Below are 13,649 nucleotides of genomic sequence, written 5' to 3' on the forward strand. Positions count from 1 at the left end.
AGGGCTCTGGGTGAAGTGGGACTTGACCGGTCTCCGGGCACTGAGACCGTGCTCCATCCACAGCCCCTGGAGGATCTGCTGGATACGGAGCGGAGTTTCCTCAGGGACAGGACCCTGCTTTATTAAGGTACTCCGTGTCCCCGTGCTTACCGCACGCACACTGCAGCATTGCTGGGTGTGTTAGTGCGCCGGGGTAAACAGCGCTGCTGCGCTTGTGCCGTTACTCACTACAGCTCTGCTGAGTGAGGAGACTTAGTACGATCGGCCGATCCGGCCGCTGGGGTCAGTGTTTACTGCGTCGCGGCTGGGATTTGTGGTGCGCCGGGGACTTCCGCGCTGGCCGTGCATATATGACGGCCGCGCTAGATTACTACAGTCCCCGGCTTTTGCGGCCTAGTTCGTATCGTTCCCGCCCCCAGACCTGCCAGTCAGGAGGAGGGCGGGACGCTGTACAGACCAGCAGCGCTAAGAGCTGGAGTCTGTTTTACATACTCCAGCCCTCACACTAGGCACAGTGGGACGCAGTTTCCCGCACTTTTGTTTGTGGCACGCCCACGGTCCGCCCCTCTTCACAGGACGCCGGCAGCCATTCCTGCCTGCACGCTGAGCTGCAGAGGGGAGGCTGGGAGACCCAGACAAGGGATTCTACGACCTCACACCCGCTTTTCAGCGGGCGGTAAGCAGCCCTCAAGGGCTCTCCCCCACTTGTGCCATAGTGTACTTTGTATTTTGTGCTGGCAATACTTTACACTGTACGGTCGCTGGTGATTTTCTGCTATATACCCTCCTTAGATTTCTCAAGGAGACAACAGCATGTCGTCCGCAAAAAGCAAAAGTGCCAAGGCACGGACTTTATATGCTGCCTGTACCGCATGTGGGGCTGCTCTACCGGCAGGTTCCACTGACCCCCATTGTGTGCAGTGCTCGGCCCCTGTGGCAATTGCTCAGCCGGGGCCTCTGCTAGAGGTGACCCAGGGAGAACCACCTGTGAATGCTGTCCAGGTGACAGGGACGGAGTTTGCAGCTTTTGCTGACAGATTGTCTATGACTATGTCTAAAATTCTTGAAACATTGCAGTCTAGACCAGTAACTCAGACCATGGGCACTGTTGGTTCATTGCCCCCTGGTCCCCCTCAGCTGGAACACTTCCTAGCTCCGGGGGTGTCACATGCACCCCAGGGTGACGGCTCTGACTCGGACGACAGTGCCAGACAACCTAAGCGGGCTCGTTATGAGCGACCCTCAACTTCATCACACTGGTCAGGGTCCCAGCGGGACGACTCTCTGTGTGATGAGGCGGATGTAACTGATCAGGATTCTGATACTGGGGCCGCTCTCAATCTAGATACCCCGGATGGTGACGCCATAGTGAATGATCTTATAGCGTCCATCAATAAGATGTTAGATATTTCTCCACAAGCTCCTCCTGCGGAGGAGGCAGCTTCACAGCAGGAGAAATTCCATTTCAGGTATCCTAAGCGTAAATTAAGCACTTTTCTGGACCACTCTGACTTTAGAGACGCAATCCAGAAACACCACGCTTATCCAGATAAGCGTTTCTCCAAACGGCTTAAAGATACGCGCTATCCTTTTCCCCCTGACGTGGTCAAGGGCTGGACACAGTGTCCCAAGGTGGACCCTCCAATCTCCAGGCTTGCAGCCAGATCTCTAGTTGCAGTGGAAGATGGGGCGGCACTTAAAGATGCCACTGACAGACAGATGGAGCTCTGGTTAAAATCCATCTATGAAGCTATTGGAGCGTCGTTGGCGCCAGCATTCGCAGCCGTATGGGCACTCCAAGCTATTTCAGCTGGCCTTACACAGGTCGACACGGTCACACGTACATCTGCTCCGCAGGTGGCACCATTGACCTCTCAAATGTCTGCATTCGCGTCTTACGCGATTAATGCTGTCCTAGACTCTACGAGCCGTACGGCGGTGGCGTCAGCCAACTCCGTGGTTTTACGCAGAGCCCTGTGGTTGAGAGAATGGAAGGCAGATTCTTCTTCCAAGAAGTGCTTAACCAGTTTGCCTTTTTCTCGTGACCGATTGTTTGGTGAGCGTTTGGATGAAATCATTAAACACTCCAAGGGTAAGGATTCAGCCTTACCGCAACCCAGACAAAACAAACCCCAACAGAGGAGGGGACAGTCTGGTTTTCGGTCCTTTCGAGGCTCAGGCAGGTCCCAATTCTACTCGTCCAAAAGGACTCAAAAGGATCAGAGGAGCTCAGATTCTTGGCGGACTCAATCACGCCCAAAAAAGCCAGCCGGAAGAACCGTTACCAAGACGGCTTCCTCATGACTTTCAGTCTCCTCTCTCCGCATCCTCGGTCGGTGGCAGGCTCTCCCGCTTTGGCGACATTTGGCTGTCACAGGTCAAAGACCGTTGGGTGAGAGACATTCTGTCTCACGGGTACAGGATAGAGTTCAGCTCTCGTCCTCCAACTCGTTTCTTCAGAACTTCTCCACCGCCCGACCGAGCCGATGCTCTGCTGCAAGCGGTGTCCGCTCTAAAGGCGGAAGGAGTGGTGACTTCCGTTCCTCTTCAGGAACAAGGCCACGGTTTTTACTCCAATTTGTTTGTGGTGCCAAAGAAAGACGGGTCGTTCCGTCCCGTCCTGGATCTAAAGCTGCTCAACAAACACGTAAAAACCAGGAGGTTCCGGATGGAATCTCTCCGCTCCGTTATCGCCTCAATGTCTCAAGGAGATTTCCTAGCATCAATAGACATCAAGGATGCTTATCTCCACGTGCCGATTGCACCAGAGCATCAGCGTTTTCTACGCTTCGTTATAGGAAGCGAACACCTGCAGTTCGTAGCTCTACCTTTCGGGCTGGCGACAGCCCCTCGGGTCTTCACCAAGGTCATGGCAGCAGTAGTAGCAGTCCTGCACTCGCAAGGTCACTCTGTGATCCCGTATTTAGACGATCTACTTATCAAGGCACCCTCTCAAGAGGCATGCCAACACAGCCTGAACGTGGCACTGAAGACTCTCCAGAGTTTCGGGTGGATCATCAACTTTTCAAAGTCAAATCTAACCCCGACCCAATCACTAATATATCTTGGCATGGAGTTTCATACTCTCTCAGCGATAGTGAAACTTCCACTGGACAAACAGTGCTCGCTACAGACAGGGGTGAAATCTCTCCTGCAGGGCCAGTCGCACCCCTTGAGGCGCCTCATGCACTTCCTAGGGAAGATGGTAGCAGCAATGGAAGCAGTTCCTTTTGCGCAGTTTCATCTGCGTCCATTACAATGGGACATTCTCCGCCAATGGGACGGGAAGTCAACGTCCCTCGACAGGGAGGTCTCCCTCTCTCAGGCAGCCAAGGAATCTCTCCGGTGGTGGCTTCTTCCCACCTCATTGTCAAAAGGAAAGTCGTTCCTACCCCCATCCTGGGCGGTGGTCACGACAGATGCGAGTCTATCAGGGTGGGGAGCAGTGTTTCTCCACCACAGGGCTCAAGGTACGTGGACTCGGAAAGAGTCCACCCTTCAGATCAATGTTCTGGAAATCAGAGCAGTCTATCTTGCCCTACAAGCCTTCCAACAGTGGCTGGAAGGCAAGCAGATCCGAATTCAGTCGGACAACTCCACAGCGGTGGCATACATCAACCACCAAGGGGGAACACGCAGTCGGCAAGCCTTCCAGGAAGTCCGGCGGATTCTGACGTGGGTGGAAGACACGGCATCCACCATATCCGCAGTCCACATCCCAGGCGTAGAAAACTGGGAAGCAGACTTTCTCAGTCGTCAGGGCATGGACGCAGGGGAATGGTCCCTTCACCCGGACGTGTTTCAGGAGATCTGTCGCCGCTGGGGGATGCCGGACGTCGACCTGATGGCGTCACGGCACAACAACAAAGTCCCGGTTTTCATGGCACGGTCTCACGATCACCGAGCTCTGGCGGCAGACGCCTTAGTTCAAGATTGGTCGCAGTTCCGGCTACCGTATGTGTTCCCACCTCTGGCATTGTTGCCCAGAGTGTTCCGCAAAATCAGGTCCGACTGCCGCCGCGCCATTCTCGTCGCTCCAGACTGGCCAAGGAGGTCGTGGTACCCGGATCTTTGGCACCTCACGGTAGGCCATCCGTGGGCAGACCGTCCAGACTTGCTGTCTCAAGGGCCGTTTTTCCATCTGAATTCTGAATTCTGCGGCCCTGAACCTGACTGTGTGGCCATTGAGTCCTGGATCCTAGCGGCCTCAGGTTTATCTCATGAAGTGATTGCCACCATGAGACAGGCTAGGAAGCCATCCTCCGCCAAGATCTACCACAGGACGTGGAGGATATTCCTATCTTGGTGCTCTGCTCAGGGAGTTTCTCCCTGGCCTTTTGCATTGCCTACTTTTCTTTCCTTCCTGCAGTCTGGGTTGGAAAAAGGTTTGTCGCTTGGCTCCCTTAAAGGTCAAGTCTCCGCGCTATCCGTATTTTTTCAGAAACGCCTGGCGCGACTTCCTCAGGTACGCACGTTCCTGCAAGGGGTTTGTCATATCGTCCCCCCTTACAAGCGGCCGTTGGAGCCCTGGGACCTGAACAAGGTTCTAATTGCTCTCCAGAAGCCGCCTTTCGAGCCTATGAAGGAGGTTTCCCTTTCTCGTCTTTCACAGAAAGTGGCCTTTCTAGTGGCGGTCACGTCTCTTCGGAGAGTGTCCGAGCTGGCGGCGTTATCATGCAGATCTCCATTCTTGGTGTTTCACCAGGACAAGGTAGTTCTGCGTCCAATTCCAGAATTTCTTCCCAAGGTGGTATCTTCCTTTCATCTCAATCAAGATATCACTTTACCGTCTTTGTGTCCGCATCCAGTTCACCAATTTGAAAAGGGTTTGCATTTATTGGATCTGGTGAGCGCACTCAGGATCTACATTTCCCGCACGGCGTCTCTGCGCCGCTCGGATGCACTCTTTGTCCTTGTCGCTGGTCAGCGTAAAGGGTCGCAAGCTTCCAAATCCACCCTTGCGCGGTGGATCAAGGAACCAATTCTTCACACCTACCGTTCGGCTGGGCTTCCGATTCCATCAGGGCTGAAGGCCCATTCTACCAGAGCCGTGGGTGCGTCCTGGGCATTACGGCACCAGGCTACGGCTCAGCAGGTGTGCCAGGCGGCTACCTGGTCGAGTCTGCACACTTTTACCAAGCATTATCAGGTGCATACCTACGCTTCGGCGGATGCCGGCCTAGGTAGACAAGTCCTTCAGGCGGCGGTGGCTCACCTGTAGGAAAGGGCTGTTTGACGGCCCTATCACGAGGTATTCTTTTACCCACCCAGGGACTGCTTTTGGACGTCCCAATTGTCTGGGTCTCCCAATTAGGAGCGACAAAGAAGAAGGGAATTTTGTTTACTTACCGTAAATTCCTTTTCTTCTAGCTCCAATTGGGAGACCCAGCACCCGCCCTGTTTTCTTAGGAAGTTTGTTTTTTTCGGGTGCACATGTTGTTCATGTTGAACAGTTCAGTTCTCCGAGGCTGTTTCTCGGGTTGAATTTGTATTTAAAACAGTTATTGGCTTTCCTCCTTCTTGCTTTTGCACTAAAACTGAGGAGCCCGTGATCCCACGGGGGGGGTGTATAGCCAGAAGGGGAGGGGCCTTACACTTTTAAGTGTAATACTTTGTGTGGCCTCCGGAGGCAGTAGCTATACACCCAATTGTCTGGGTCTCCCAATTGGAGCTAGAAGAAAAGGAATTTACGGTAAGTAAACAAAATTCCCTTCTTTTCCAACAAGGGACGTATTGCATCCTAGGTATTGACGAGTGGGAAGTACTATGCTCCGTACTTGTAACTACTGATGAGCAGGCACTACCATGCTCAGGTGCTCAGTACTCGTTACTAGTGATGAGCGGGCACTACCATGCTCAGGTGCTCAGTACTCGTAACTAGTGATGAGCGGGCACTACCATGCTCAGGTGCTCAGTACTCGTAACTAGTGATGAGAGGGCACTACCATGCTCGGGTGCTCTGTTCTCGTAACTAGTGATGAGAGGGCGCTACCATGCTCGGGTGCTCTGTACTCGTAACTAGTGATGAGAGGGCACTACCATGCTCGGGTGCTCAGTACTCGTAACTAGTGATGAGAGGGCACTACCGTGCTCGAGTGCTCAGTACTCGTAACTAGTGATGAGAGGGTACTACCATGCTCGGATGCTCTGTACTCGTAACTAGTGATGAGAGGGCACTACCATGCTCGGGTGCTCAGTACTCGTAACTAGTGATGAGAGGGCACTACCGTGCTCGAGTGCTCAGTACTCGTAACTAGTGATGAGAGGGTACTACCATGCTCGGATGCTCTGTACTCGTAACTAGTGATGAGAGGGCACTACCATGCTCGGGTGCTCAGTACTCGTAACTAGTGATGAGAGGGCACTACCATGCTCAGGTGCTCTGTACTCGTAACTAGTGATGAGCGGGCACTACCATGCTCCTCTTCAGTTAAGAGTACTGCTTGGGTCAATAATCAAATGTGAATGTAAGAAGCTGAGCCTTGCTCCACACCGGGTAGGCGCCAGCTGTGATAAACAGCCAGCACTTGCCTCTCAGTGATTTGGTGCTAGATCCGATCGCTGCAGTATTATCATGTCAATGCCTTTCTCAATCTCTTGATTAAGTAGCGCAATCGCAGGGTGCCAGTGGGTGCCCGTGGTGGCTGTTGACCTTCTGAAGGTTCCTGGTGCCACCATTTCTGTACTTTAAATCAGACTAGAATTTTTACCAGATACAGTGGAACCTTAGTTTAAGAGAACAATCCGTTCTGGGACTGTGCTTGTAAACCAAGTTACTCGTCTATCAAAGCAAGATTTCCCATAGGAAATAATGCAAGCTCAGACAATTCGTTCCACAACTTGTTCAATGTCCCATCCGGTCCCCTATTGTGCCATTCCACACATGCACAAACACACACACACACACATATTATGCTCACCTTACCTTCCATTCCATCGCTGGCCTCATGGTTCTTGTAGTTCGCCGGTACAGGATGTAACCATCGCTACTGATGCCGGCGCTTCCGCTGCCAGAGCGCTGATGTCAAAGGCAGGAGCCTTTTGCGTATAATTAGCCAGTGCGCTGCCTTTGAGTAGCTGCTGAAAGCAGAAGTTCCTCCATAGTTGCGATGGTTACCCGATACACATCCTGTACCGGCGAACTACAAGAACCATGAGGGTGCCGATGGAACGGAAGGTAAGGTGAGCATAGTGTGTGTGAGCACGTGTGTGTGTGTGTGTGTGAGCACGTGTGTGTGTGTGTGTATATATATGTGTGTGTGCGTGCATGCGTGTTTGTGTGGACTGCAAGAGCAGGTCAGAGCACGGTGAAAGTACGGAACCGGAAGTGTGTGCGGTGAGTATTTGCTCGTACAGCAAAGCTTTCTCGTAAACTGAGTTACAAATTTACAGCAAGCTCCTCTAATAGGACAGGAAAACAATAAACAAAAGATTACTAAATAGATTTAAACATTCTCCTCTTTTCCTAATACAAAAATAAAGAAAATTGTAAAGCTGAAAATGTTCTGTAGGTGCAGTAAGTAAACTACAAGCCTTCACACAAATAACAATAATACAACACAAAACAAATTTCTTATTTTTTTTTTCTGAAAGCTCCGAGTGGGGGGGGAGGGGGATTTCCAATAATTATATGTAACAAATAATGTCTGCCGTCTGCTTCTTTCCTGTCGGCAGGTGTCTTGTGGAGACTGACAACTTCGAGGAGCGCGTGGCAGTTTTCAGTCGAATTATCGAAATTCTTCAGGTTTTTCAAGATTTGAACAATTTTAATGGCGTCTTGGAGATTGTGAGCGCGGTGAACTCCGTCCCCGTCTATCGCCTGGATCACACCTTCGAGGTGAGCGGTGGATTTCCCATCCATATCTGCTGACCGGACCTGTTCATATGAGGATGATGATGTGATCTGTGTCCGGTTATCTCCCTCAGGCGTTGCAGGAAAGGAAGAAGAAGATACTTGATGAAGCGGTGGAGCTCAGTCAGGATCACTTCAAGAAGTATTTGGCAAAACTCAAGTCAATCAACCCACCGTGTGTGCCTTTTTTTGGTATGTCGTCTTTAGTCTTTCTTTTTTTTTTTTTTCCCTTCCAACCCTAGTCCAGCACCACGTTTTGGCGGCTGCGGCTCCTGGTGCTTTGTAGTGGGGTTCTCCATCTTCCTTTTGCCATATCAGTGGAAAAAGAAAAAACATATGGACACAACGTTGAAATAACATTTCAAACCTTAACATGAGGGTCTATTGTTTGCAAGCAGAAGACTAGAAGATCTAGATTATTATATCTTGTTGGCAGCGGGATCAGATGCTGGGACTTGTGGTTCTGTTTTATTGTAACAGATGTGTGACTCCAACATTAATTCCTTGGTCATGAATTTGTTTTTTGATGTTTTTTTTTCTAATTCGTCAATCAAGGAATATATTTAACAAATATACTGAAGACAGAAGAAGGGAACCCAGACTTCCTGAAGAGACACGGCAAAGAACTGATCAACTTCAGCAAAAGGCGAAAAGTGGCCGAAATCACCGGGGAGATCCAGCAGTACCAAAACCAGCCTTACTGTTTGCGGGTTGAAGCCGACATCCGGGTATAAAATATATAGTAGTCTGTAGATTACAATGTACATGTGCACTTACTGTATGGAGCAGGAGCTGAGCCTGCTTTATACAGCAACGTGCGCACTTACTGTACGGCGCGGGCACAGGAGCTGAGCTTGCTCCATACAGTGATGTGCGCACTTACTGTACGGCGTGGGCACAGGAGCTGAGCTTGCTCTATACAGCGATGTGCGCACTTACTGTACGGCGCGGGCACAGGAGCTGAGCTTGCTCCATACAGCGTTGTGCGCACTTACTGTACGGCGCGGGCACAGGAGTGGAGCCTGCTCCATACAGCGATGTGCGCACTTACTGCACGGCGTGGGCACAGGAGCTGAGCCTGCTCCATACAGCGATGTGCGCACTTACTGTACGGCGCGGGCACAGGAGCTGAGCTTGCTCCATACAGCGATGTGCGCACTTACTGTACGGCGCGGGCACAGAAGTGGAGCCTGCTCCATACAACTTTGTCAAAACAAAATTATTTTTGCATTTATAGGTGTGTACTCATTTCTGTATTGCTTGCTTTCCTTTTTTGCGCTCCATATAGCTCAACGCCGACTGTTATAGAGCTGCCACGCAAGAGTAACTCTATACTACAGTATTGTAGAGTATTGTTTAGATGATCAAATGATCGCAGGGTCAACACTTTGAAAAAAAAAAAAGTAAACATTTTCTATATATTTGATAAATTTAAACAGCCACCTTTTTTTTTTTTTATCAAACTCAAAATGTCAAAATCTTAAAAAAAAAATAAATTTTTGTTATTTTTGTGGGTTTTTTTTTTTTAAATATATATACATATTTGGTATTGAAACATTGGTAAGGGGCCAAACTAATTAAATGGCAGAATTGTTGTTTTTGTGTTTGTTTTTTTGGTCATGTCACCTCCAAAAAAATTAAGAGATAAATTGTATGGACCCCAAGATGGTGACGATAAATACTTAAAAAAAAAAAAAAGTCCTGATGAAAAGTTGACTTGGAATATGGTGAAAATTTAAAATATATATATATATTTCTTTGTCGCTCCATTGGGAGACCCAGACAATTGGGTGTATAGCTATTGCCTCCGGAGGCCACACAAAGTATTACACTCAAAAGTGTAAGGCCCCTCCCCTTCTGGCTATACACCCCCAGTGGGATCACTGGCTCATCAGTTTTCATGCTTTGTGCAAGGAGGTCAGACATCCACACATAGCTCCACTGTTTAGTCAGCAGCAGCTGCTGACTATGTCGGATGGAAGAAAAGAGGGCCCATACAGGGCCCCCAGCATGCTCCCTTCTCACCCCACTTTATGTCGGAGGTGTTTGTTAAGGTTGAGGTACCCATTGCGGGTACGGAGGCTGGAGCCCACATGCTGATTGCTTCCCCATCCCTGTTACAGGGCTCTGGGCGAAGTGGGATTTTAACGGTCTCCAGGCACTGAGACCGTGCTCCATCTGCAGCCCCTGGAGAAGACGCTGGATATGGAGCGGAGTACATCAGGGACATGGCCCTGCTTCCTCAAGGTACTCTGTGTCCCCGTGCATTTCGCACGCACACCGCAGCATTGCTGGGTGTGTTAGTGCGCCGGGGACATCAGCGCTGCTGCGCTTGTGCCATTGTCTCACTTCAGCTTAGCTGAGTGGGCAGACTTATGTAGAACGGTCGCGCCGGCCGCTGGGACTGCGACGCGGCTGGGACTTGTGGTGCGCCGGGGACTTCCGCGCTGGCCGCGCTTTTACGGCGGCCGCGCTTATAAATCGAGTCCCCGGCTTTTGCGGCCTTGTTCGTTCGTTAACGCCCACAGGCCTGCCAGTCAGGGTAGGGGCGTGACGCTGCACATCACGGCAGCCCGGAGAGCTGGAGTATGTTTTGCATACTCCACCCCTCTCACTGTGTGCACTGTGAAACCGGATTCCCGCACTTTCTCAAGCACGCCCACGGCTTCCTTCTCTAACACAGGACGCCGGCAGCCATTATTGTCAGTTCTTTCTATAGCGATAAATCAGACAAGTGTGGGAACACCCTGACAGGGATTCTGAGATTCACACAATCGCTGTGAGCAGGCGTTAATCAGCACTTGTGGTGCTAACCCCACTAGTGCCGAAGTGCATTGAGATATATGCTTCTACGCTATGCATTGCACTGTTTTGGTCGTACTTTTGTATATTTCCTCCTTATTGTGCGGAGGAGATTACAGCATACTGTCTGTGGAAAACAGAGGTGCAGAAGCACATGTTTTCCATGCAGCCGGTACAGCAGGTACGGCTATATGGCCGGCAGGTTACATACACCCCCATTGTATGCAACTCAGCCGGAGTCTCTGCTAATGATCCAGAGGCTGGGGATGAAGTCTGCAGTGTTTACTGACAGATTTTCTGAGACTATGGCTGTGATACTAGAAGCCTTGCAGTCCAGACAAGTCTCTCACACCATGAGCACTGTTGAATCATTGATCCATGGTCCCCCTCAGTGTGAACAATTACAGCTCCGGGGGGGTCACGTGCAGCCCAGAGTCACGGCTCTGACACGGACGACAGTCCCAGACAGCCTAAGCGGGCTCGCTGAACGGCCCTCAGTTTCATCGCACTGGTCAGGGTCCCGCAGGTGGACTCTCTGGGTGCTGAAGCGGAGATAGCTGCTCAGGAGTCTTATCCTGAGACCGCTCTCAATCTCTGTACACCTGATGGGGACGCCATGCTGTATTATCTTAGCGTCCATCAATAGAATGTTGGTCATTTCTCCCTCAGCTCCTCCTGTGAAGGAGCCAGCTGTACGGCAGGAGAAATTCTATTTCAGGTATCCCAAGCGTAAATTAGGTATTTTTCTGGACCACTCTGCCTTCAGAGAGATAGTCCAAAAACACCACGCTTATCCAGATAAGCGCTTCTCCAAGCGGCTTAAGATACACGTTATCCCTGCCCCTGACGTGGTCAAGGGCTGGACCCAGTGTCCCAAGGGACATCCTCCACTCTCCAGGCTTGTGGCTAGATCCATAATTGCAGTGGAAGATGGGGTTCCACTTACAGATGCCGCTGACAGACAGATGGATCTCTGGTCGAAATCCACCTATGAGGCTGTAGGCGCGCCGTTGGCTCCAGCATTCGCAGCCATAGAGGCACTCCAAGCCATTTCAGCTTGTCTTACACAGATGGACACAGTCACACGTACATCTGTACCGCAGGTGGCATCCTTAACCTCTCAAATGTTTGCATTTGCGTCTTACGCGATCACGCCTGTCCTACACTCTACGAGCCGTACGACAGAGGCGTCTGCTCACTCCGTGTTTTTACGCAGACCCTGGTCGTTAAGTCAATGGAAGGCAGATTTTGCTTCCAAAAAAGTACTTAACCAGTTTGTTTTTTTCTGCGGAACGACTGTTTGGTGGGCGTTTGGATGAAATCATTAAACACTCCAAGGGTAAAGATTCATCCTTACCTCAGCCCAGACAAACAAACCCCAACAGAGCAGGGGTCCCCTCGTCCAAAAGGACTCAAAAAGATCAGAGGAGCTCAGATTCGTGGCGGGCTCAGTCACGCCCAAAACAGACAGTCTGAAAACCCGCTTCCAAGGCGGCTTCCTCAGGTCTTGCAGCCTCCTCTCTTCGCATCCGCACTCGGTAGCAGGCTCTCCCGCCTTGGCGATATTTAACTGCCATAGGTCAATGGCCGTTGGGGGAGAGACATTCTGTCTCACGGGTACAGGATAGAGTTTACTTCGTCCTCCAACTCGATTCTTCAGAACTTCTCCACCTCCCGGCCGAGCCGTTGCGCTTCTGCAAACGATGGGCACTTTATAGGCAGAAGGAGTGGTGACTACGTTTCTCTTCAGGACCAAGGTCACGGTTTTTGCCCCAATTTATTTCGGGTGCCAAAAAAGGACGGGTCGTTCCGTCCCGTTCTGGATCTTAAACGGCTCAACAAGCTCGTGAGCACCAGGCGGTTCTGGATGGAATACTCCGCTCCGTCATCGCCTCAATGTCCCAAGGAGGTTTCCTAGCATCAATAGACAGGATGCTTATCTCCACGTGCAGATTGATCCAGAGCACCAGCGTTTCTGCGCTTCGTTATAGGAAACGAACACCTTCTGTTCGTAACTCTTCCTTCCTGCTGGCGACAGCCCCACGGGTCTTCGCCAAGTTCATGGCAGCAGTAGTGACAGTTCTGCACTCTCAAGGTCACTCTGTGATCCCGTATTTGGACGATTTCCTGGTCAGGGCACCCTCTTAGGGAACACTGCCCGTATGTTGCGCTGGAGACTCTCCAGAGTTTTGGGTGGATCATCAACTTTCAATGTCAGATCCGACCCTGACCCAATCGCTACCATATCTAGGCATAGAGTTTCATACTCTCTCAGCGATAGTGAAGCTTACGCTAAATCAACAGCGTTCACTACAGACAAGGCTACAATCTCTCCTTTAAGGACCAGTCGCACACATTGAGCCGCCTTATGTACTTCCCAAGGTCCTTCCTACTCCCATCCTGGGTGGTAGTTACGACAGACGTGAGTCTATCAGGGTGGGGAGCAGTTTTTCTCCACCACAGGGCTCAAGGTACTTGGACTCAGAAATAATCCAACCTTCAGATCAATGTTCTGGAAAACAGAGCAGTGTATCTTGCTCGACTAGCCTTCCAGCAGTGGCTGGAAAGCAAGCAAATCCGAATTCAATCGGACAACTCCACAGCGGTGGCATACATTTACCACCAAGGAAGAACACGCAGCCGGCAAACCTTCCAGGAAATCCGGCAGATTCTGACGTGGGTGGAAGGCACGGCATTCACCGTATCCTCAGTTCACATCCCAGGGGAAGACTGGGAAGCAGACTTCCTCAGTCGCCAGGGTATGGACGCAGGCGTATGGTCTCCTCAAGATCTGTCGCCGCTGACAGATGCCGGACGTCGACCTAATGGCGTCACGGCACAACAACATCGTCCCGGCTTCATGGCACGGTCTCACAATCTTCGATCTCTGGCGGCGAACGCCTTAGTTCAGCATTGGTCGCAGTTCTAGCTACCTTATGGGTCACGCCGCTGGCATTGTTGCCCAGAGTGCTGCGCAAGTTCGGCACGACTGCCG

The 13,649-nt window shown here is 51.0% G+C and overlaps 1 protein-coding gene across 1 annotated transcript in view; it reads left to right on the forward strand.

Annotated features, from left to right (window-relative positions):
* Positions 1-13,649, forward strand: part of SOS2 (SOS Ras/Rho guanine nucleotide exchange factor 2) — a 101,636-nt gene that overhangs the window by 73,444 nt on the left and 14,543 nt on the right. The window contains exons 16-18 of the mRNA XM_075330536.1: positions 7,675-7,837; positions 7,927-8,044; positions 8,408-8,580. Of these exons, the coding sequence (XP_075186651.1) occupies positions 7,675-7,837; positions 7,927-8,044; positions 8,408-8,580 (454 nt within the window). The remainder of the gene's footprint in view (positions 1-7,674; positions 7,838-7,926; positions 8,045-8,407; positions 8,581-13,649) is intronic.

This window comes from Anomaloglossus baeobatrachus, chromosome 12, assembly GCF_048569485.1.
Source record: "Anomaloglossus baeobatrachus isolate aAnoBae1 chromosome 12, aAnoBae1.hap1, whole genome shotgun sequence".
Lineage (NCBI taxonomy): Eukaryota > Metazoa > Chordata > Amphibia > Anura > Aromobatidae > Anomaloglossus > Anomaloglossus baeobatrachus.